The 21,478-nt window shown below is 27.9% G+C and overlaps 10 protein-coding genes across 10 annotated transcripts; 8 read left to right on the top strand and 2 right to left on the bottom strand. All coding sequences in view use genetic code 12, as the record gives it.

Annotated features, from left to right (window-relative positions):
- Nucleotides 1-443: 443 nt before the first annotated feature.
- KGF54_003760 (glutathione S-transferase) lies at nt 444-1,268 on the top strand (the record flags this gene model as incomplete). Its single annotated transcript, XM_051764384.1, has 2 exons — nt 444-475; nt 548-1,268. The coding sequence occupies 2 exons, from the start codon at nt 444-446 to the stop codon at nt 1,266-1,268; spliced, it is 753 nt and encodes a 250-aa protein (XP_051619820.1).
- A 956-nt stretch (nt 1,269-2,224) lies between these two features.
- On the top strand, nt 2,225-3,090 carry GTT13 (Gtt13p; the record flags this gene model as incomplete). Its single annotated transcript, XM_051764382.1, has 2 exons — nt 2,225-2,277; nt 2,340-3,090. 2 exons carry the CDS (start codon nt 2,225-2,227, stop codon nt 3,088-3,090), a joined length of 804 nt encoding a protein of 267 aa, XP_051619819.1.
- Nucleotides 3,091-3,594: 504 nt separating this feature from the next.
- KGF54_003758 (TauD/TfdA dioxygenase family protein) lies at nt 3,595-4,914 on the top strand (the record flags this gene model as incomplete). Its single annotated transcript, XM_051764381.1, has 1 exon — nt 3,595-4,914. One exon carries the CDS (start codon nt 3,595-3,597, stop codon nt 4,912-4,914), a length of 1,320 nt encoding a protein of 439 aa, XP_051619818.1.
- A 576-nt stretch (nt 4,915-5,490) lies between these two features.
- On the top strand, nt 5,491-7,245 carry KGF54_003757 (sphinganine-1-phosphate aldolase; the record flags this gene model as incomplete). The annotated part of the gene is made up of 1 exon (XM_051764380.1): nt 5,491-7,245. The coding sequence occupies one exon, from the start codon at nt 5,491-5,493 to the stop codon at nt 7,243-7,245; it is 1,755 nt and encodes a 584-aa protein (XP_051619817.1).
- A 48-nt stretch (nt 7,246-7,293) lies between these two features.
- On the bottom strand, nt 7,294-8,193 carry VAM3 (SNAP receptor; the record flags this gene model as incomplete). Its single annotated transcript, XM_051764379.1, has 1 exon — nt 7,294-8,193. One exon carries the CDS (start codon nt 8,191-8,193, stop codon nt 7,294-7,296), a length of 900 nt encoding a protein of 299 aa, XP_051619816.1.
- Nucleotides 8,194-8,619: 426 nt separating this feature from the next.
- On the top strand, nt 8,620-9,579 carry KGF54_003755 (uncharacterized protein; the record flags this gene model as incomplete). The annotated part of the gene is made up of 1 exon (XM_051764378.1): nt 8,620-9,579. One exon carries the CDS (start codon nt 8,620-8,622, stop codon nt 9,577-9,579), a length of 960 nt encoding a protein of 319 aa, XP_051619815.1.
- Nucleotides 9,580-9,881: 302 nt separating this feature from the next.
- POL1 (DNA-directed DNA polymerase alpha catalytic subunit) lies at nt 9,882-14,207 on the top strand (the record flags this gene model as incomplete). Its single annotated transcript, XM_051764377.1, has 1 exon — nt 9,882-14,207. One exon carries the CDS (start codon nt 9,882-9,884, stop codon nt 14,205-14,207), a length of 4,326 nt encoding a protein of 1,441 aa, XP_051619814.1.
- A 627-nt stretch (nt 14,208-14,834) lies between these two features.
- On the top strand, nt 14,835-16,514 carry KGF54_003753 (Ca(2+)-binding ATP:ADP antiporter; the record flags this gene model as incomplete). Its single annotated transcript, XM_051764376.1, has 1 exon — nt 14,835-16,514. One exon carries the CDS (start codon nt 14,835-14,837, stop codon nt 16,512-16,514), a length of 1,680 nt encoding a protein of 559 aa, XP_051619813.1.
- Nucleotides 16,515-16,563: 49 nt separating this feature from the next.
- KGF54_003752 (uncharacterized protein) lies at nt 16,564-17,304 on the bottom strand (the record flags this gene model as incomplete). The annotated part of the gene is made up of 1 exon (XM_051764375.1): nt 16,564-17,304. The coding sequence occupies one exon, from the start codon at nt 17,302-17,304 to the stop codon at nt 16,564-16,566; it is 741 nt and encodes a 246-aa protein (XP_051619812.1).
- A 170-nt stretch (nt 17,305-17,474) lies between these two features.
- On the top strand, nt 17,475-19,988 carry PMS1 (ATP-binding mismatch repair protein; the record flags this gene model as incomplete). The annotated part of the gene is made up of 1 exon (XM_051764374.1): nt 17,475-19,988. The coding sequence occupies one exon, from the start codon at nt 17,475-17,477 to the stop codon at nt 19,986-19,988; it is 2,514 nt and encodes an 837-aa protein (XP_051619811.1).
- Between the last annotated feature and the right edge of the window lie 1,490 nt (nt 19,989-21,478).

Here is a 21,478-nt window from a genome sequence, read left to right as displayed (position 1 = left end):
ATTTTGTGGAGAATGATTTATGAGGTGACTCAGTTATAACCGATAAAATGTGTTATAAGAACCAAATTTAACTGTGTTGTCAAACCGTATCATTTATTTTATCCTATAAGATCTAGCCCAAGAACCAGTTAAAGCTTTAATGGCGTCAAATGTAATAGTTTCTAGAAAACTGTATGAATATTACTTTAACGGTTAAATCAAATATAAAAAAAACACATGCGTTATTGTACAAAAATTAAATTATTATTCAATTAAATGCATATACCCTTAAATTTAAATTTCTAAAAACCTGGTGATGTCAAATACACTAAAAATTAAAAATTATGTGTGTTATATAAACAAATAAATATCCCTTATTTCATTTTTTCCAATTTTATTCTTTTTTAAGCTCTTTAGTCAAAATCAATTAACTCAAATAAAAGAAATACGATAAACTAAACGTCATGTCTCAACCTGATAGAATTATCGTTCATTGGTATGTATAAACTAGATATCAACCGCTGATTTAGTTCCTGTATCAAAACTTGTACTAACTTCCTAATAAAAGGTTAAATTATTCTAGATCACAAAGAATTGTTTGGTTATTAGAAGAATTAAATATTCCATTTGAATTAAAAACTTATAAAAGAACAAAAGAATTTAGAGCTCCAAAAGAATTAGATAATATTCATCCATTAGGTAAATCTCCAGTTATTGAAATTATAAAACCAAATGGTGATAGTTTAAAATTAGCAGAAACTGGTCATATAATTCAATATCTTTTACAGAATTATGATCCAAATCATTTATTAACTCCAACTGATCCAAAAGAATTGGAACAACTTGATTATTTTTTACATTATTCTGAAGGTACTTTACAACCATTATTAGTTACTTTATTAGTTCATTCATTTGCAAAACAAAAAGCTCCATTTGGTACAAGATTTTTAATGGGATTATTAGTAAAAGGTATTGATGATCAATTTTATTTACCAGAATTAAAGAAAAATTTAGATTTTTTGGAAACTGCTTTAATTAAACAAAAATCAGAATTAAATTCAAATTATTTTGTTGGTAAAAAATTAACTGGTGCTGATATAATTTTAAGTTTCCCAATTTTTACAAATATTTTTAGTTCAAAAGATGCTGCAAGAGGTTTAGGTGTTCATGATTTAGATAAAAGATGGCCAAATTTAAATGAATGGAGTGAAAATATTGCAAAAGAACCTAAATTTATTAAAGCAAATGAATTAGTCGCAAAATATGAAACTAGTACTCCAAATATATAATTTTATATAGTTAATATACAAATATCTTCAGTAAAGAACCATTTAAAATTATGGCTTATGGTTTTAATACAACAAGACTATTTTACAGCTTTGCCGTCTACGCAATGAATTTCGAAGTGAGGATAATAATACAGTTTTTTTTTGATCCATATTCATTATCTTAGTCATAGCTTAAATGTCAATCTAGGATATTCTAGACGTTGTACGAACTGAGACTAAAGTCTCAAAAATTGACATCAAAAAGGAAGTAAAAATGCAGGGATTAAAAATTGAATTTAAAATTGAGGGGATGAAAGATCTATTTAAAGTAGGTCTACTGGATAAGAAAATAGTTTTCCTTAATATTTTCAAGATTTTGACGATAAAGGAAATTATCAGGTACTTAAAGCATTAATCATTGTAAATTACTTCTCATTTAGTATTTTTGTCAGTTCTTTTACCAAATCTGTACCTTGGATCTTGCATCAATAACTCAGATTAACTTTGAAATATTTCTGCATCTAAAAAAGTATATAAGACATCGATTGAAGCAATATATACCCCACATCTGTTTTACCTATTTGGTCAATACAATTCACATCAACAATTGCAAGACATCCTTTGATGTACTTCAGGCTAATTATATGTTAATAAAGATTGTAGTATTGTAATATTACCTCGTAAAATTTAAAAATAAATTTAGATTTTGTGTTTGTTTCCGAATTAAGTAAAAAATTTAATATTACCTTAAAAAATAATTTTTTTTGTAGTTTCAGAATTAAATTTTATCAATTAACAAAAATATTAAATTAAATATCCAAACATGGTTATTAGATTAAATTAGAGACTTGGTCTTAGATATATATATATATAAGTTTAAAGAGTACATCTTATCATTTTTATAAAAAATTTCATGGCTTATTTTTAAATCTATTTATAAAATTTTTATTCCAATAAAACTAATTATATAGAATAATATGACAATGCTACGTCCAACAGGTCATCCAGAAGATAGATTTATATTACATTGGTATGTTAAACATTTATATGATAATTTTCTCGTTAACAAATACTAACAAAAGTTCTTTATAGGCTTGATGAATCTCGTGCTCAAAGAATATTATGGTTATTAGAAATTTTACAATTAGATTATGAGGTCCGTATATATTTAAGACATCCAGAAACTTGGAGAGGTCCGATGCAATTATTTGATGTTCATCCAACTGGTAAATCGCCAGTATTGGAAATAATACACGGCGATGGTAGACCACCGATGAAATTAGCAGAAAGTGGGTTTATTATGCAATATATTTTAAAAAATTATGATCCAAATTATATATTAACACCTACTGATCCAAATGAACAATTAGAAGTTGATTATTGGTTACATTATAGTGAAGGATCATTACAACATATTCAAATGACTTTATTAATAAATTCAGTTGCAAAACATATTGCACCATTTGGTTTGAAAGGAGTTGCCAAATTAGTTACAAAAGGTTTAAATAATGGTTATTATATTCATGAATGGAGAATGAATATGCAATATTGTGATGATAGATTAGCGCAAAATGGTACTGGATTTTTTGTTGGTAATAAATTAACAGCTGCTGATTTAATGTTAAGTTTTCCAATTTTTGAAAATATATTTGATAATCTAGAAGGTGTTAAAGATTGTACAAATGATAAAAGAGATTTAAGAAAAGTTTGGCCAAATTTAGCAAAATGGAGTAGAATGATAAAAAATATTCCAAGTTATAAAAAAGTAAATCAATTAATGGATGAAGAAGTTGAAGATTTAATTGCATTAAATCCAAGATTTGATTATGCAAAGAGTAATTAAAAAAGTAAAGACTGTGGTTAAGTGGTGTGAGTGTGAGTGTGAGTGAATATATGCATAAGATTTAATCATTTTGATAATGATTACTAATTGGTAAATCGGTGTTAATATGTATTATAAATTAATTAATTATCGTTCGTAGTTAGAAAACGAATTTTATACCCTTTAAATATTTTAATGAATAGTGATGAAACAATAAAAATAATCTAGTAGCCACAATCTTAGTTCAATTTAAAATTCCGCTTATCAAATTTATCAGATTGTAATATGTCAAATTGGATCCTTTTATGCAGTATTGTGTTCGGATCAGATTGGTAGCTTTCAAAATTTTTGCAACCATACCTTTGTTTGAAAGATCTGTGGCTTTTTAAATTGATTAATAATCAGAAAAGGGATCAACAAGGGGTAAAAAGTGGTATATAAATAAGCTAGAAGGTCTATAAGTTCTAAACAAGCTTTTTCTGAACAATATACCAAATAGATTACATTTCGTCTACTAACACAAAAATGGCTCCAACTTCAATTATTAATAAACCAGAGGATATTCAATCCTTCAAAGCTGAAAAAATAGCTGCATCAAATGAACAAGATTTCAATGAATTAGTTGAAAAATTAGCTTCAATTAAACCAATAGGTTGGGCAAAATCAAACAAGCAACCAATTACAGGACATGATCCAGTTTGGGCTGATAGATTACCAGAAACTACAAAAGAAAGATTTGCGAAACATGGAGTAGATATTTCAAAAGGTTATCCATATATTCCAACAACCGACAAAATTCCCAAATTTGTTGATGAAGCTTTTGCTATTAGAAATGAAGAATATCCTTATATTGATCGTGGTTCAAATGCTGATCCTGAAAAAAAGGCATTATTCGATGCTGCAACTGATATTATTCATTTAACTCCTTATATTGGTACTGAAATTGTCGGTTTACAATTATCTGAATTAAATGATAAACAAAAAGATGAATTGGCTTTATTAATTGCTGAAAGAGTTGTTGTAGTTTTCAGAGATCAAGATTTATCACCACAAAAACAATTAGAATTAGGTCATTATTGGGGACAAGTTGAAGTACATCCACAAGCAGCTCGTGCTGGTGAAAATTTAGATGGTGTTACAACTATTTGGCAAGAATATCAAAATGAAAGAAATGGTTTGAACTTAACTTTTAAAAGATCAAAATTAGGTAATTCAGCATGGCATAGTGATTTAGTTCATGAAAAACAAACAGCAGGAATCACACATCTTCATTTGGATTCTTTCCCAAAAGATGCAAGTCCAGGTGGAGAGACTACTTGGTCAAGTGCGTACGGAGCGTATGATAAGCTTTCTCCAGCCTTCCAAAAATTCTTGGATGGTAAAACTGCAATTTATAGAAGTGCTCATTATTATTTAGATCGTGAAAGACCATTATTTGGACCAAAACATATTGAAAGAGAACATCCATTAGTTAGAACAAACCCAACAACTGGTTGGAAGCTGTTATTCGTTAATAGATCAATGACTGATAGAATTGTTGGTTTATCAAAAGAAGAAAGTGATTTAATTTTAAATTATTTATATAATGTTATTGAAACAAATAGAGATATTCAAGTTACTGTAAAATGGTCACCATTTGAAGGAGAGAAAATCAAATCAGGAAAGAAAGGCTATAGTGGTACATCTGTTTTATGGCTTAATAGTGCAAGTAATCATAGTGTTATTCATTCAAATGAATCTATTAAAGGTCGTCATGGTACTAGAGTTACTTCATTAGCTGAAGTTCCATATTTTGATCCAAATTCAAAAAGTCAAAGGGAAGCTTTAGGTTTATCCTTAGACTAATTTTAGTAGTTGATAGAAATTTGGGTGCAAAATATTCTGTTAGAATTGATTTGCTAATGGTACAACTTAATTGGAATTTGTTTGTGATTTATATACTTTTAAATATAAGCTGGCTTTATTATTATTATCTTTCGGTACTTCTATAATATCTCTTGTATTAGTTACTGCAGATTCTAATCTTCTTTTTAGTCTATAATCATAGAATTCATTGATTTACGAGGAAAATCTAAATAAACTTCGACTTGAAAAGAACCTGAAATGAATTTTGTTCTCTCAAAATTACAAGAACAGCAGTCTGTGACTTATACCTAGTGAATCTTAGTACGGCACAAATCAAAAAAACCATTGCAATAAGCAAGATTTAATTCCGACCTTGCCTTAAATTAAAATTAAACTTCGATCTCTCTATTAAATTATTTTTCCGAAAGTTTAGTTCTATTTTTTTAATTACAAGCTTAAATATAATTATTAAATATATTAAATTAACACATATTCATATCAATTATATATTTAAATCTTAACAAATTATTTCAATTGACTTAATAGTTACATTAGTTGTATATATTCATTTTATCAATGCCACCAGTGGAAGTAGTATTCAGTTGGCCAAATAGTATAGATGAAATACCTCAAGCTTTATGGACTTTACGTCACCAAATTAAATTATATGTATTAATCAAATACTTTTCAGCAAATGATAAGGTATGGGGTTCATTTTTTTTAGTTAGAGATTTATTTATTATTTATTTTATTTATTCAAAATTGTTTGAAATTCTAACAACTATTTGGGGTTATGGTTTGTTTGGATCAATTAACAAATTATATAGATCAATTAGTTCATATATATCACCAAAAATTTTATCGTTACCATTTATAAAGTCAAAAATTGCTAAAGAATTAAATAATACTATAACCAAAATTGAAAAAGAGATAATAAAGAATAGTGACGATTTAAAACAATTTAAAGAATTACCAACAAATGGATTATCAGCCGACGTAGTAGAATCAGAATTAATTAAACTTCAAAACTTAAAACATTCAGATTGGAATAATGGTAGAGTAAGTGGAGCTGTTTATCATGGAGGAAATGAATTATTAAAATTACAATCAGAAGCATATAATCAATATAGTGTAGCGAATCAATTACATCCAGATGTTTTTCCAGGTGTTAGAAAAATGGAAGCAGAAGTAGTTGCAATGGTTTTAGACATTTTTAATGCTCCAAAAACTGGTTGTGGATCAACAACTTCAGGTGGCACTGAATCTTTATTGTTAACTGGTTTAGCTGCTAGAGAATTTGGAAGAAGAGTTAAAGGTATTACTAAACCAGAAGTAATAGCACCAATTACAATCCATGCAGGTATTGAAAAAGCTTGTTACTATTTTGGAATGAAGTTACATAAAGTTAATGTAGATCCAAAAACATACAAAGTTGACATAAAAAAAGTTAAGAGACTAATCAATAGTAACACAGTATTACTTTGTGGTTCAGCTCCAAATTATCCTCATGGTATAATTGATGATATAGAGGAGTTATCGAAATTAGCTGTCAAATATAATATACCACTACATGTTGATGCTTGTTTAGGATCTTTCATTGTTTCATTTTTAGAATCGTCAAAAGTTCATGGAGATAGAAAATTACCATTATTTGATTTTAGATTACCAGGAGTTACTTCAATCTCATGTGATACTCATAAATATGGATTTGCACCAAAAGGATCCTCAATAATAATGTATAGATCTCCAGAATTAAGAAAATATCAATACTATATATCCAGCGATTGGACTGGTGGTATGTATGGATCTCCAACATTAGCTGGATCAAGACCTGGTGCACTAATGGTTGGTTGTTGGGCAACTTTAGTTAATATAGGTAAAGATGGCTATAGAGAAAGTTGTTATTCAATAGTATCAGCAACAATGCAATTAAAAAAAGAAATTGAAAAAAATCCAATATTATCAAAATATTTAGAAGTAATAGGAGATCCACTAGGTTCAGTAATTGCATTCAAAGTTAAATCAAGTCAACAAAAAAACTTATCAATTTATGAACTAAGCGATTTATTGAGTAAGAAAGGATGGCATTTTGCAACATTACAAAATCCTGCTGCCTTACATTTTGCACTTACAAGATTAACTGTACCAGTACTTGATGAATTGATTGCGGATCTTGTCTCATCTACTGAAGAAGCAATTGAATTAACACATAAACATGGTAGCAAAACTGGTGATACAGCTGCAATGTATGGTATAGCAGGAAGTATACATACTGCTGGTATAGCTGATAGAGTAATTGTAGCATTTTTAGATACATTATATAAGACCTAAAATAGATAATTCCGATGTGATGGGAATGCATAATATAATTTCTGTAATCTAGCTAATAACTATCAACACTATGATCAATGCAAGAATAGATAGGGCCACCAATAAAATACATGTCCATTTGCCCTTTTTCTTTTGATACTCATTAGCTTTAGTTAATTCGTGAGATGCTTGTTGAGTATTACCATGCAATTGTAGTATATTATCTTCTATAGTGTTTAATTGTTCTCCTTGTTGATGAACTAGTTGATTTAAATCTTTAAAAATTGTATTAACTTCCATTACACTTTCGTGAACTTGTTCAATTTCTCTATTTCTTTCTTCTGTAAGCTGTAAATGATATTGTAACTCTGTTTGTTCAATTAAATCTGGATCAATTTGTTCTTGTTCTTGTTCTTGTTGTAATTGTAATTGCTGTTGTTGTTTTTGTACTGATTCATCCTCTTCTTTCAGTTTGTAAGTAGGGCTAGTGGTAATTGGCGTTATTTTCTTCTTTTCATTATATATTTTAACTAATTTTTTAAATTTTTTATCCAAATCATTGTATTCTCCAACTAATCTTTCTTTGATAACAACTTGTCTGTTTGTAACTTTCAACTTATCCTCATCTTCATTTCGATTTCTTTCATCAACTGATTTATTTATTAGATTAGATAAATTTGAGATTAAATGTTGTATAGCCTTGTATAATTCATTTATATTTTCAACTAATTTATCAATATTCGTTCTTAATTGAATAGAGTCTCTTTTGGAACCAAGCTGTTTTCTTTGTTGATCAAATTGTGATATTAGAGAATTAAAAGACTGCAATTGTTGTGAGGTTTTATCTATTATATTATCTAAATTATTAGTTTCATTGCTTGTTGTATCAATTGAAGTATAATTTGATTTTGATGATTTTTTTAATAAAGGTTGTTTTTGAGCTTCTAAGTCTATATTAGCAAATGACATAATATTGCAAATTGATTGGAAGTTTTAAGTAATTTTGAAGCTAAGTTATTTATTATTTTTTATTTTTAATTAAGTTATTTAATATTCTTTATTGGAATTGCCTTTAATTTTCTTATGTTTCAGACGAGAAAATTTGTATGTAACTTACATTAAATTCAAGAATTTGTTTTAAACAATTGGAAAGAATAAAATATCAATTTGTATATTCAACTATTTATCTTAAAAGTTTGATGACTTCAATGCTTGTTAATGTATGAAAATTTTTTTCATAACTATACTTGCCGAATTTTCTATTCCATTGTACTATATGTACTTGCGTCTGATCCGAGATCGAGATCTCTAATTATACAATATTATAAATATGATTATAACTCCTCAAAGCTCCTCAACTAAATTATTTTTTGTGAAAAACCCCATTATTCACTAATGAACCTCAGATTTATAATAATCTTCACACTTACCTCAGTTTGTAGTGTCTTTGCATCACCAACAACATCTTACAATGACACAATTGGTTTAGTTCAAGATCCAGAAAATTTCAATACAAATCAAGTTGAAAATATGTTAATGGCTTTACAAGATTTTAATGCACATCAACACGGTCCAAATTTTTTCACAGGTGCGAGATCAAGACCAAGATCAGAACAAATTAATAATTTAGAAGTAAGATCAAATTTCCCAATATTAGATAAGATTTTAGCAATGATTGACAATTCCGGTATTGCAATCACAGTAATTGATTTTGTATTATTAAAACCTGAATTATTAGATCTTACAATTAATACTACGATATGGATTATAAAATTAAGATTAATCAATTTAACAAATTTATTAATTGCTATTAAAAAATCTGGATTGGCAATAGATACTTTAACGTTGAGTTTAAACGATCCAGATGTTTTACCAGGATTAATCAAAATTACCAGAGAAGTTATACAACAAGGTGGATTAAAGATTGAAAATTTGAATTTATTTAATAAAAGGGAAGAAATAGAAGGTCAAGTTGATTTACTGCAGAAAAGAAAATTTAAAAAGTCAGATCAACCCACCTCAAAATTAGAACTTACACAATTTTCAAAAAGAGACAGTTATTTATTAGATCAATTATTTATATCATTAAGAGAATCAGGTTTAGCTATCGCAGTAGTAAAACATATCTTAACATCACCAGAATTAGCTTCAGCAAATGCTCATTTTGTTGTTTCAATTTTACAATCTCATGCATTAAATATTGTTGATTTAATTAATGCCCTAAAAGAATCTGGTTTACTTTCCACTGTTTTTAAAGATTTATTAGGTAATCCTCAAACGATTAAAGATTTTGCAGGCATAATTGTAGACAAAGTCAAAAATGGTTTAATACCTCAAAAATTCCTAGATCCATGAGACTTGGGTAACGAATTTGCTTGATTTTGACAAAAAAAGAAAGTATTATAAAGTATTAGTGATCATGAATTGATATAATTAATCATAAATATTTTGTAACAATTTGTTCTCTCTATTTCTTTTTGCAGCCAAAAAACAAAATTACAAAAGATAACGCGTCTTGATAGTTTTAAAATTAATTTGGTAGCTGTAAACACGTCTTTATTGTAAATAATAATAATAAATAAATGATTTTGTATTCTTAAGATTTCATTTGATTAATTATACAATTACATCAAATACCACAACCACAACCCTTCATAATGCTGTCAAGGGAAGCAAGGCGTGAGAAATTGAAATTATTGAAAGAAGCAAGAAGAACTGGTAGAAATATAATTATTGATTCAGATGAAGATACAAATTTAAATGAAATTTATGATGAAGTTGATGAAGAAGCATTTAGAGAACATAAAAGAAAACAATTAATGGAGGATGATTTTATAGTTGATGATAATGGAGAAGGATATGTTGACAACGGAGCAGATGAATGGGATGATTCTTCAAGACCAAATTATTATTCCGATGAAGATGAAGAAGTTTCAAGTAAGAAAAGAAAGAAGAATTCTAAAGATTCAAAACCAGTCAAAATAGCTAAAACTGCTCCAATTAATAATTTTTTCAAGACTTCAACTAGAATAGAACCAAATAAAAAAGTGGATGCAAATTTTGATGATATTCTTGATAATTTTCAGGACATAAAACCTCGAAAAAATAAGACATTTTCAAAACCAACCACAGAGGTAAAGAAGAAGAAACAAAATACCTCATTCACTTTTGCAACCATGAAAAAAGAAAAGAGAACTCCTAAATTTGACACTTTTAATGCATCATCAGATTACACGATAGATTTTGATGATTTTGAACAACCTTCATCACCAATTAATACCACGATAGAGACAGAACCAACAACAATCACAACCAAAAAAGACGAAATTCCAAATTCAGAACCAGATAAAGAAGAAGAAAAAATAGAATCCAGTGATTCTGAAGACGATGTTATATTTGCTAAAAGACCGAGAACTACTGCCGTGAAAAGAGAGATAGATACCAAGACAATTACATCTGTGAAAGCTAATACGCTATCATCATCACCTTCAAAACCAACATATGCTAAATTTGCAAATCATACGGATAAATTAGAACAAGAAAAAATAAGTGATGAATCAGGACTGTTTAAAATGTTTTGGATGGACTATGCAGAAGTTGAAAACTCATTATTGTTATTTGGTAAAATTCAAACTAAAGATGGGAGTTTAGTTTCAGGTGTTGTACAAATTAATGGTCTTTGTAGAGAATTATTCATTTTACCAAGAAAAACTACTGCAGATGGTGAAGAAGTTACGACAGATGATGTTCTTGAAGAAATAACTCCATTTTTTATGGATAATTACAAATTGGATACTTTAAAAGCTAAGGCTGAAACAAAGAAGTATGCTTTCGAATTAGCCGACATTCCTAAAGAAGCTGAGTATTTGAAAGTATTATTACCATATAACACCAATACAAATAAACAGATTTTACCAGCAGATGCTGAAGGTACAACTTTTAATCATATATTTGGAACTAACACAAACATGTTTGAAGCATTTGTAACTCAAAGACGTATAATGGGTCCTTGCTGGTTGGAAATTCAAGGCGGAGATTTTGATGCCATTAAAAATTCAACTCATTGTCAAGTAGAAGTAGCGATCAGTCTGCCTTCAAAAGTTTCTGGTATAGATAAAAATCCACCACCAGCTCCAAATTTAACTTGTACATCAATATCTATACAAACAGTAATGAATCCAAAACATAACAAGCAAGAGATTGTTTCAGTTTCATTATTAACATATTATGATTTACCACAAGATGCACCAATTCGTGAAGATTTAAAACCAAATGATGTTCTTACATTGGTAAGACCAGTTGGATCAGTTTCATTCCCACCAGGTTTGAGTCAATTAGCACAGAAGGATAATTTTCAATTAAAGATGTGTCCTAATGAAAAAGTATTATTAAACGCTTTAGCTGCAAAAATCAAAACTTTAGATCCAGATATTTTCATTGGTCATAGATTAGAAAATATATCATTAGATGTTTTAGTTCATAGAATGCATGACAATCAAGTAATTACTTGGTCAGCATTAGGTAGAAGAAGTCGAAAACAATGGCCAACATTAATTAATAATAATAGAAAAGGTTTTAATAACAATTTATTGATCAGAGAAGTATTTAGAGGTAGATTATTATGTGATATTGGAAATGAAATGGGTCAATCATTAACAATGAAATGTCAATCCTGGGATTTAACAGAAATGTATGATATTGTTTGCCATAAAAATCATACACCATTGGAGATCAATTATCAGAATTCAAAATTCTCAGAAGATGCTACATTATTATACCTTGCTTTGAAAGAAAATGAGTTTAATGGTAAAATCACTGGTGAAATAGCATTTGCAATTCAAATTCTTTCATTATCAAAACAATTAACTAATATAGCTGGTAATGCTTGGTCTCATACTTTAAGTGGTACAAGAGCTGGTAGAAATGAGTTTATTTTATTACATGAATTTAAAAAAAATAACTACATCGTACCAGATAAAGCTGATAGCATACACAAAAATGCAACTTATGAACAACAAGCTAAATTAGAAAATGTGGAAGAAGATGTTCAAACTACAACTTCTAACAAGAAACCTAAATATCAAGGTGGGTTAGTGTTTGACCCGGAAAAAGGTTTACATAAAAATTATGTATTGGTAATGGATTTCAATTCTTTATATCCGAGTATTATTCAAGAATATAATATTTGTTTCACTACAGTTAATAGGGATCGTTTCAATAGAACTATGGATGAAGATAAAGATATGCCTATGTTACCAGATAATGAATCAGATGTAGGAGTTTTGCCAAGGTTATTGAATACATTAGTTACACGTCGTCGTGAAGTTAAAAAATTATTAAAAGATCCTAAAAATACTCCATTTCAAAATGCTCAATATGATATTAAACAACAAGCTTTGAAATTAACTGCAAATTCCATGTATGGTTGTTTAGGTTATGTCAATTCCAGATTTTATGCAAAACCTTTAGCTATGTTGGTTACTAATAAAGGTAGAGAAATTTTAATGGATACTAGACAACTTGCGGAAACTTCAAGTCTAAGAGTTGTATATGGTGATACAGATTCTGTTATGATTGATACTGGTGCAAACAATTTAAAAGATGCTATAAAAATCGGAGAAGAATTCAAAATCCAAGTAAATGAAAGATATAAATTATTGGAAATTGATATTGACAATGTTTTCAAAAGATTATTATTACATGCTAAAAAGAAATATGCTGCAATGAATGTTTCGATAAATAAATCAAATGGAGAGGAAATTTCAAATTTAGAAGTAAAAGGTTTAGATATGAGACGAAGAGAATACTGTCAACTTTCAAAAGATATATCAACATTTGTATTAATGAAAGTCTTATCAGATTCAGATCCCGAAGAAGCATTAATGGAAATTTATACATACCTAGAGGAAATGAGAGATAAAATTAAATCAAATGAAATTGTTGTTGATAAATTTAAAATTAATACAAAATTATCAAAAGATCCATCTAATTATCCAAATGGTAAATCTATGCCTCAAGTTCAAGTTGCATTAAGATTAAAAGATCAAGGTAAAGTTATAAAAGCAGGGAGTGTGATAACTTATGTAATAACATCACCATCTGATGAAACTGATAAATCAACAGTTGCAGAAAGAGCAAGAGCCATACAAGAAATGTATCAAAAGAATTTGAATTTGACACCAGATTCATCTTATTACTTAGAAAAACAAATATTTGCACCAGTTGAAAGATTGTTAGAAAGAATTGAATCAATTGATATGATGAGAGTTGCAACTTCTTTAGGTATTGATAGTAAAAGATATATTTTAAGAGTTAAAAATGGTGAAGGTATTAATGGAGAAATATTACCAATTGAATCAAACATTTCTGATTCTGAAAGATTTAGACAATCAAGCTATTTAGTTTTAACATGTAAATGTGGTCATAAATTTAGATTTGGCGGTATACAAGCATCAAAGGATTATAAAGTTACTTTTAATGGTATCAATTGTAATAAATGTGATTTTACATTCCCCATATTAAAATTGACTGCACAATTAGAAACAACGATTAGAAAACATATAACATTATATTACTCAGGATGGTTAACATGTGATGATAATTCTTGTGGTATAATAACAAGACAAATCTCAGTTTATGGTAAAAAGTGTATTGGAGCTTCAGGAAAAGGTTTAGACTGTAAAGGTATAATGAAATATCGTTATTCAGATAAAGCTTTATATAATCAATTATTATATTTTAATTCAATATTTGATGTGGAAAAAACTAAGAACGGGAAATTAAGACCAATAATTGATGCATTAGAAAATGATAATAAGAAAGATGATGAAATAATAAAATTAGCTTCAGGTCAAGTTGATGCATTAGCTGAGCAAAATAAAGAAATGTTTGGTTACTGTCAAGATGTTGTAAACAAATACCTTGGTGAATGTGGTAGACGTTATGTTAACATGGGTTCAATTTTTGATTTCATGACTATATAGAATTACGGTGCATAGATCTAGTGTCAGTTAATTTAAAATTAATATATTTATTTATAATCTGGTAATTGATTGTTGCATGTATACCATTAAGATTTCTACTAACTCAGTTTATTTTATCTCTATGGTGTTATTACAATTATATTTATCAAGAAATGAGTTTTAAATATCTCGCTAAATTGCTACTAATTGAGACGGATTTATAAAATATTTAATTTTTTTTTTTTTTTTGTTTTTCTTTTGCAAACAAAAATAAAAATAATAAAAAAAATTATTACAACAAGTCCCTTCCCCATTTTCAATTACTTCGAAACAACTTAATAAACATCAATTGAACAATCAAAGGTTTTTCTTAATGGTTCAACTTATAGAATTATAAATCAATTGTATCAATTTAATAGACTTATAAATAATTATTCTGAAAAAGTACATCCATCAAGTTTTTTTTTGTATTTTAATTATTATTTTTTTTTACAACCAATATTATTTCAAACAATTTTCACTTGCATATATAACAAACTTAATTGAATGATTTATAAACACTTATAAACTCATTAAAACACATTCACTTAATACTATATCATAATATACATTCTATAAAATTCATATATCTTATAAATAATTATAACAATGCGATTGAACATTACATCGCAGTCTGCATATATTTCAAACGATTCTACAAAAGATGATGATGATACCAAAAAACTAGATTTAATAATACCAGCAAAACCAAATGATTATGAAGCATTATTCAAAAGACTAGATATTGAATCAACAGGTCATATAACTTTTAAAGATTTTACAAAAGCAATGAAAAAATTAAATCATCCAATAAGTCAAAACCCGGAGTTACTAAGAACAGTGTTTAATTCATTTGATTCAAATAGTGATAAGGTTATAGATTTCAATGATTTTAAAAGATACCTAAATACAACAGATGATCAAATTTTAAAAGGTTTTAATAAGATTGATGAAGATAATGATGGAAGACTAAATAAAGCAGATTTTGTTAAATATTTGAAACATCATTTAAATTTGAATAATGCAAGTAAAGTAAATGTTGATTTATTATTTAAACAAATTGATTACAAAAATGACGGATATATAACATATGATGAATTTAGAGAATTTTTAATATTAATGCCAAGATTACATGGCTCGAGAATACGAACTGCTTTTGAGTTTGTTGTGGAAAATTTCGATGTTAGTTCTGATGGTGATGTTACACTAATAAATCAATTTCTTAATGGATTTGGATTTTTTGTTGCTGGTGGTTTAGCAGGTGTTGTATCAAGAACTTGTACTGCTCCATTTGATAGAATAAAAGTTTTTTTAATTGCAAGAACCGATTTATCATCAACTATATTACATTCGAAAAAGGAAATAGCAAGAGAAATAGCTTCAGGTGCTGAAAAATCTGTAATTGATCATTTAAGAGCAAAATTAGCTCATGCTGAAGCTGAACAATTTTTAGAACAAAGTAAAGCAACAAGTTTAAAAGAAAAAACAATTAGATCACCCATAATACAAGCAGCTAGAACTTTATGGCTACAAGGTGGTATAAAAGCATTTTATGTCGGGAATGGATTGAATGTTGCAAAAGTTTTCCCAGAATCTGCCATAAAATTTGGTTCATTCGAAGCAGCAAAAAGATTCTTCGCAAGAATTGAAGGTAAAGATGATGTTGCAGATATTTCAAAATTATCTACTTATATATCAGGTGGTATTGGTGGGGTAGTATCTCAAATTGCTGTCTATCCAATTGATACTTTAAAATTTAGACTTCAATGTTCAAATTTAGAAAGTTCAGTGAAAGGTAATGCATTATTAATTCAGACTGCAAAGGATTTATTTAAAGAAGGAGGAATAAGAGTATTTTATCGTGGTGGGGTGGCTGGTGTAAGTGGTATTTTCCCGTATGCAGCATTAGATTTAGGAACATTTTCAACTATAAAGACATGGTTGATTAAAAGAGAAGCTAAAAAATCAAAAATAAGAGAGGAAGACGTTAAATTACCAAATTCTATAGTGCTATCATTAGGTGCATTCTCTGGTTCATTTGGTGCAACTGTTGTATATCCAATTAATTTAATTAGAACAAGATTACAAGCTCAAGGTACTTATGCTCATCCTTATACTTATAATGGATTCTTTGATGTATTACATAAGACAATTGCAAGAGAAGGTTATGCTGGTTTATTTAAAGGTTTAGTACCGAATTTAGCAAAAGTTGCTCCAGCTGTTTCAATATCGTATTTTATATATGAAAAAACTGTAAACCTAATGGGATTGCATAATGTAGTTAAATAGATTTAAGAGTCATTTTAATTTCAAAAAATTATTTATTTCATTAAATTTGTCATTGAAAATATTCATTAACTATATCAAAATTCATAATATCCAAATCTAATTGTGCTAAAGGTTTTACTGTCTCTATAGTAGTATTTTCACTCTGATTGAGTCTAATCCAATGCTCCGCTGATGCATAAATCAGTTCGTCCAAGTCCACTATAACTTTGAAAAATAGATCATTGTCAGGCATTGTTGAATTCATCGACATTCCAACTTCATATTGAATATCCTCAAGTGAGGTTTCTTTTTTCAATTCTTGTATCAATTTAAATAGTACTGTTTGAAATTGAGTGTATATTTCAATCCATGTTATGTCTGGTATATCTATTATTGCTGATGTATCTTCAGAATCTGTGCTTTCCTTCAATTCATTAATAGTTTTTTCCAAATTAATTACAAATTGATAGAATTTTATTGAATAACTTTTGATCACTTTATCAGATTTTGTATTATAAATTAAACATGAAATTTTATTTAGACCATTTGTTTGTTTTTTACCTATAATTAAATTATTTATTATGTTTAGTAGTAGCTTATCAACATACTGATCTAATTGAGGATGTCTATTCTTCTTAATAATTAATTCAAATGCTTTATATTCATCAAAAATTAATGGGTCGTATATTTTATTATAATATAATATTTGATTTAACCAAACTGTTAAAAATTCTTTGAAAACTATTAAAAAATTATTTATTGTTAATGGTAGATTCATCATTTCATCTTGATTCTTCTTCTTTAGTGACATGGCTTTGATAGTATTATTATCATTGTTTGTATGTATACTGCTAATTAGTGAGCTGATGATAATTCTAACCCCAGATTTCGATTGCAACATTATTTTTTCAAACTATATTTGAACCGCGTTTTATCTACAAATACAAACTACAAACTACTTAGATCAACTTTTTAAAGGTTATGTCTACTATACAAAATATTAGTGTTACTGACATCTCAAAGATTACATCTGGTCAAGTAATTATAGATCTACGATCAATTATAAAAGAGTTAGTGGAAAATTCAATAGACGCTGGTGCAACAAGAATAGTAATAAGTTTTGTTAATTATGGAATTGATACAATAAGTGTACTGGACAATGGTAAAGGTATAAATAAGGAAGATTTTGAAACTGTATGTTTGAGGAATCATACCTCAAAGATTAACGAATTTGAGGATTTGTCAACTTTAACAACATTAGGATTTAGAGGTGAAGCATTAAATTCAATATGTGCATTATCTAACAAAATAACAATAACTACTCAAACATTGGAAACTTATCCTAGAAATTACACTTTAAATTATGATCAACTAGGGAAACTAATAGAAGAAACTTCAAAATTAGGAGGAATGAGTAATAAAAGTGGTACATCAATTATAATTGAACAATTATTTAAATGCTTACCAGTTAGATGGAAAAACTTTGTTAAAACTTCAAAAAGAGAATTTCATAAGACTATAAACTTTATAATAAACTATTTAATAATATATCCTCAGATTAAGTTTGAAGTTACAAATAATAATAATGGTAGAAAACAATTAGTCTTGTCATCAAAAGGTGGTGAAAATAATACAATAACTGAGAACTTAATATCAATATTTGGAAACAATGGCAATACAAATTTATTAGACTTAAACATAGATGTAAATGAAGACATAATATTAAGAGGTCATATTTCATCTTATTCATTTGGCTTAGGAAGATCAACCCCAGATAGACAATTTTTATTTATTAATAAAAGACCAATAAATTTCAAAAAATTATCAATGTTGATTAATGAAGTTTATAAATCTTTTAATCATGTTCAGTTCCCAGTATATGTTATCAATATTGATATAAATCCTGAATTAATTGATGTTAATTTAATACCTGATAAAACTAATATTTTGATACATAATGAAGCTCTAGTCTTGGAGCAAATAAGAGAAAAATTAATTGACTTTTATGAAACGCAAGATAAAGTAATTATACCCAGAAGTACTCGAACACTGATTTCTGATAGTTTGAAAATCATTGATGTGGAAAATGAAGAAGAAGAAAGAACAAGTAAGAAAATGCAAGACACTATTTCAAAATTTATAAAAAAAGAGGTAAAAGAGGAAGAGCTAGAGGAAAATGAAGACCAAGATGAAAAAAATGAGGAGGATCAGAATGTAGAGGAAGAAGCGGAAGAAGAACAAGAAGAAGGGAAAGACCAGAATGAAGAGGTAGATGACGATATTAATGAAGGTGAGAAGCAAATTGACGTGGGGGCTTTATTTGTTGAAGAAGAAGAGGAAGATGATGAAATGGAGGTCGATGAAGAAAAAGACGCTGATGAGGAGGCGCCAGACGTTTCTTTTAAAGACAAGATTCAAGATAATGAGGAAGAATCTTTTCAAAATGTGAATAATGAACAAGTTGATGAAGAAATGATGGATGATCAACCTTCACTGCCTCAAACTGATCATTTTTCCGATCCAATAAATGAAGGAACTTCCACTCCATCAACTTTTGGTGTTGTTGAAACAATCAAGGAAAGTCCATTTCAAAAATCCCAATCAATATCCTCATATGTATATGATGGACAAGACACATTAGAATCAGATATTGTTGAAGATCAACATGGAGTCAATTTTTTTCCTGTTATTAAAACACTTGAAGATGAACCAATAAAGATGATGATTGGAGATGAAGAATTTGAAGAACGTCCAGCAAAAAGATTTAAACGTGATACAAATTTATTTTGTAGAAAAGCATATGTATCTTCTGAGGATATCTTAGCAAATTTATCAAATCTACAACAATACGATGAAGAAGAAGATAATAATTCACAAGATATAAGTGTTAATAAAAACCTTGACGATAAAGAAATTTATCATATATCAAAATCTGATTTTTTAGAGATGAAACTTATTGGACAATTTAATTTAGGATTTATATTAGTCAATCATGGATCAAACTTATTTATAATAGATCAACATGCATCAGATGAAAAATATAATTTTGAAAGATTAATGCAAGAGTATCATATAAATTATCAACCATTAATTACACCTCAAACATTAGAATTAAATGTTATTGATGAAATGTTAGTACAAGATCATGAGCAAGTCTTTCATAAAAATGGTTTCAAAATTACAATTAATAATGATTTAAAACCTGGATCAAAGATTTCATTAAATTCATTACCAGTTTATAAAAATATAATGTTTGATACAAATGATTTTTATGAATTAATAACATTAATTAATGAACAACCAAGTAATAAAAATATAAAATGTTCGAAAATAAGAAAAATTTTAGCAATGAAAGCTTGTAGAGGTAGTATAATGATTGGTACATCGTTATCAAGAAATAAAATGATTGATATTGTCAAAAATCTAAGTAAACTAGATAAACCTTGGAATTGTCCACATGGTAGACCTACTATGAGACATCTAATGAGTATATAGACCGAAAATCTAATATACGTAGATTCTTTAGTAGTTAGTTACGTCTTATTTGCGACCCTCGACTTCAGGCAATGGCATTAGTTCTCACATCAATCAATTAAAGATTACGAATCAATCAATCACAGACTCTTTCCATCACGTACAAAGATCGATTCGAAAACAAACCAAAGACGGGGATTGGCGATTGCAGTATGCCTCCAGCCAACAGACTCAAAATCAAAAGTGGATCTACTCAGACCCGATCCTTCACCTGCATAATCTGGCCTTCGGATTTTACCGCATATGCATCCAACCCCATTGGATAAATAATCAAATTTAGACTTAAAAAAAAGACCTTTTTCGATCATATCCTAGGAGCACCATCACCAAAACCCCTAATTGAAAGATGAAAACTAATATACCAATTGCCCAAAAGCTTGCACCAGAACAGATACCCAATAGCAAATAGACATCAACCATCAACCATCAACCATCAATTTCCATTAAAAAAAAATTATTTTTTGCACCAGTTACCCATTTCCCCTAAACCCATTTCCCCTAAACCCATTTCCCCTAAACCCATTTCCCCCAAATACCCATAACTAAAGTTCCATAACATCATATCCATAATAAACTATGTGTAGATGACTTAGTATACATGTTAGTAATAAGAATAAAAAAATAAATGAATAAATCAATTAATCAACTCACCATAAATCAGGTCAAGACTGAGTTAAACAATCTGATTGATATTGAATTATGAATAATAGATGATGATGAAAGCTTTGTGGAAAGGAAAAGGAAAAAGAAGAAAAAGAGAAAAAGTAAAACAAAAAATATTTTAAATTCAGGAAAATTAGGTCCTATTTATATTTTTTTTGAAACATAAAATATAGTAAATTTTTAGTACAGTAATTATTATTAATTCTTTAATCAAACGTATCAATAAAGTGAAAAACAAATTAAACTTTTAAGGGTTTTTTATATTAAATTTGTGTCATCTAATTTATCTATTTTTTCTTATCATTAAACTCATTTACCCTAATTGAGATTTTTTCATTTGTCATATACTTTTATATACTCAATTTTAAATTTGTATAAATTAGATTATAATCATTATCTTAAAACTTACCAATAAATGTTTTTGTTCCTTTACTTACAGTCCCACCTATCTGGATGTACTTTAGTAGGAAGAATAAGAATTATTTCAGATACTGTGTTTACTAATATATATCTAATACAAATGTTTTTTATTCTTTTCTTTTCATATTCTTTTGTGTGTAATAAAATTAGTGCTGGATCTAGATCTCATTATCATTACTTGTAATTCAATAAAAATCATCTTATCTTAATAATAATATGTATAGTTTATAAGAATTTTAAACTATATATGAATTGATGCATATACTAAAATGAATTAATACTTATAAGGAGCTAGCGTGTAAACACCAATGTTTTGTTTTTGATTTACTGATATTATCATTACTTAATTTGTCCATATTTTATTCCAA

Source organism: Candida jiufengensis, assembly GCF_024610255.1.
Source record: "Candida jiufengensis strain CBS 10846 chromosome Unknown scaffold2, whole genome shotgun sequence".
In the NCBI taxonomy this organism is placed as follows: domain Eukaryota; kingdom Fungi; phylum Ascomycota; class Pichiomycetes; order Serinales; family Debaryomycetaceae; genus Lodderomyces; species Lodderomyces jiufengensis.
The sequence above is the reverse complement of the archived record's forward strand: the minus strand, read 5'-3'. Positions and strand labels throughout refer to the sequence as shown.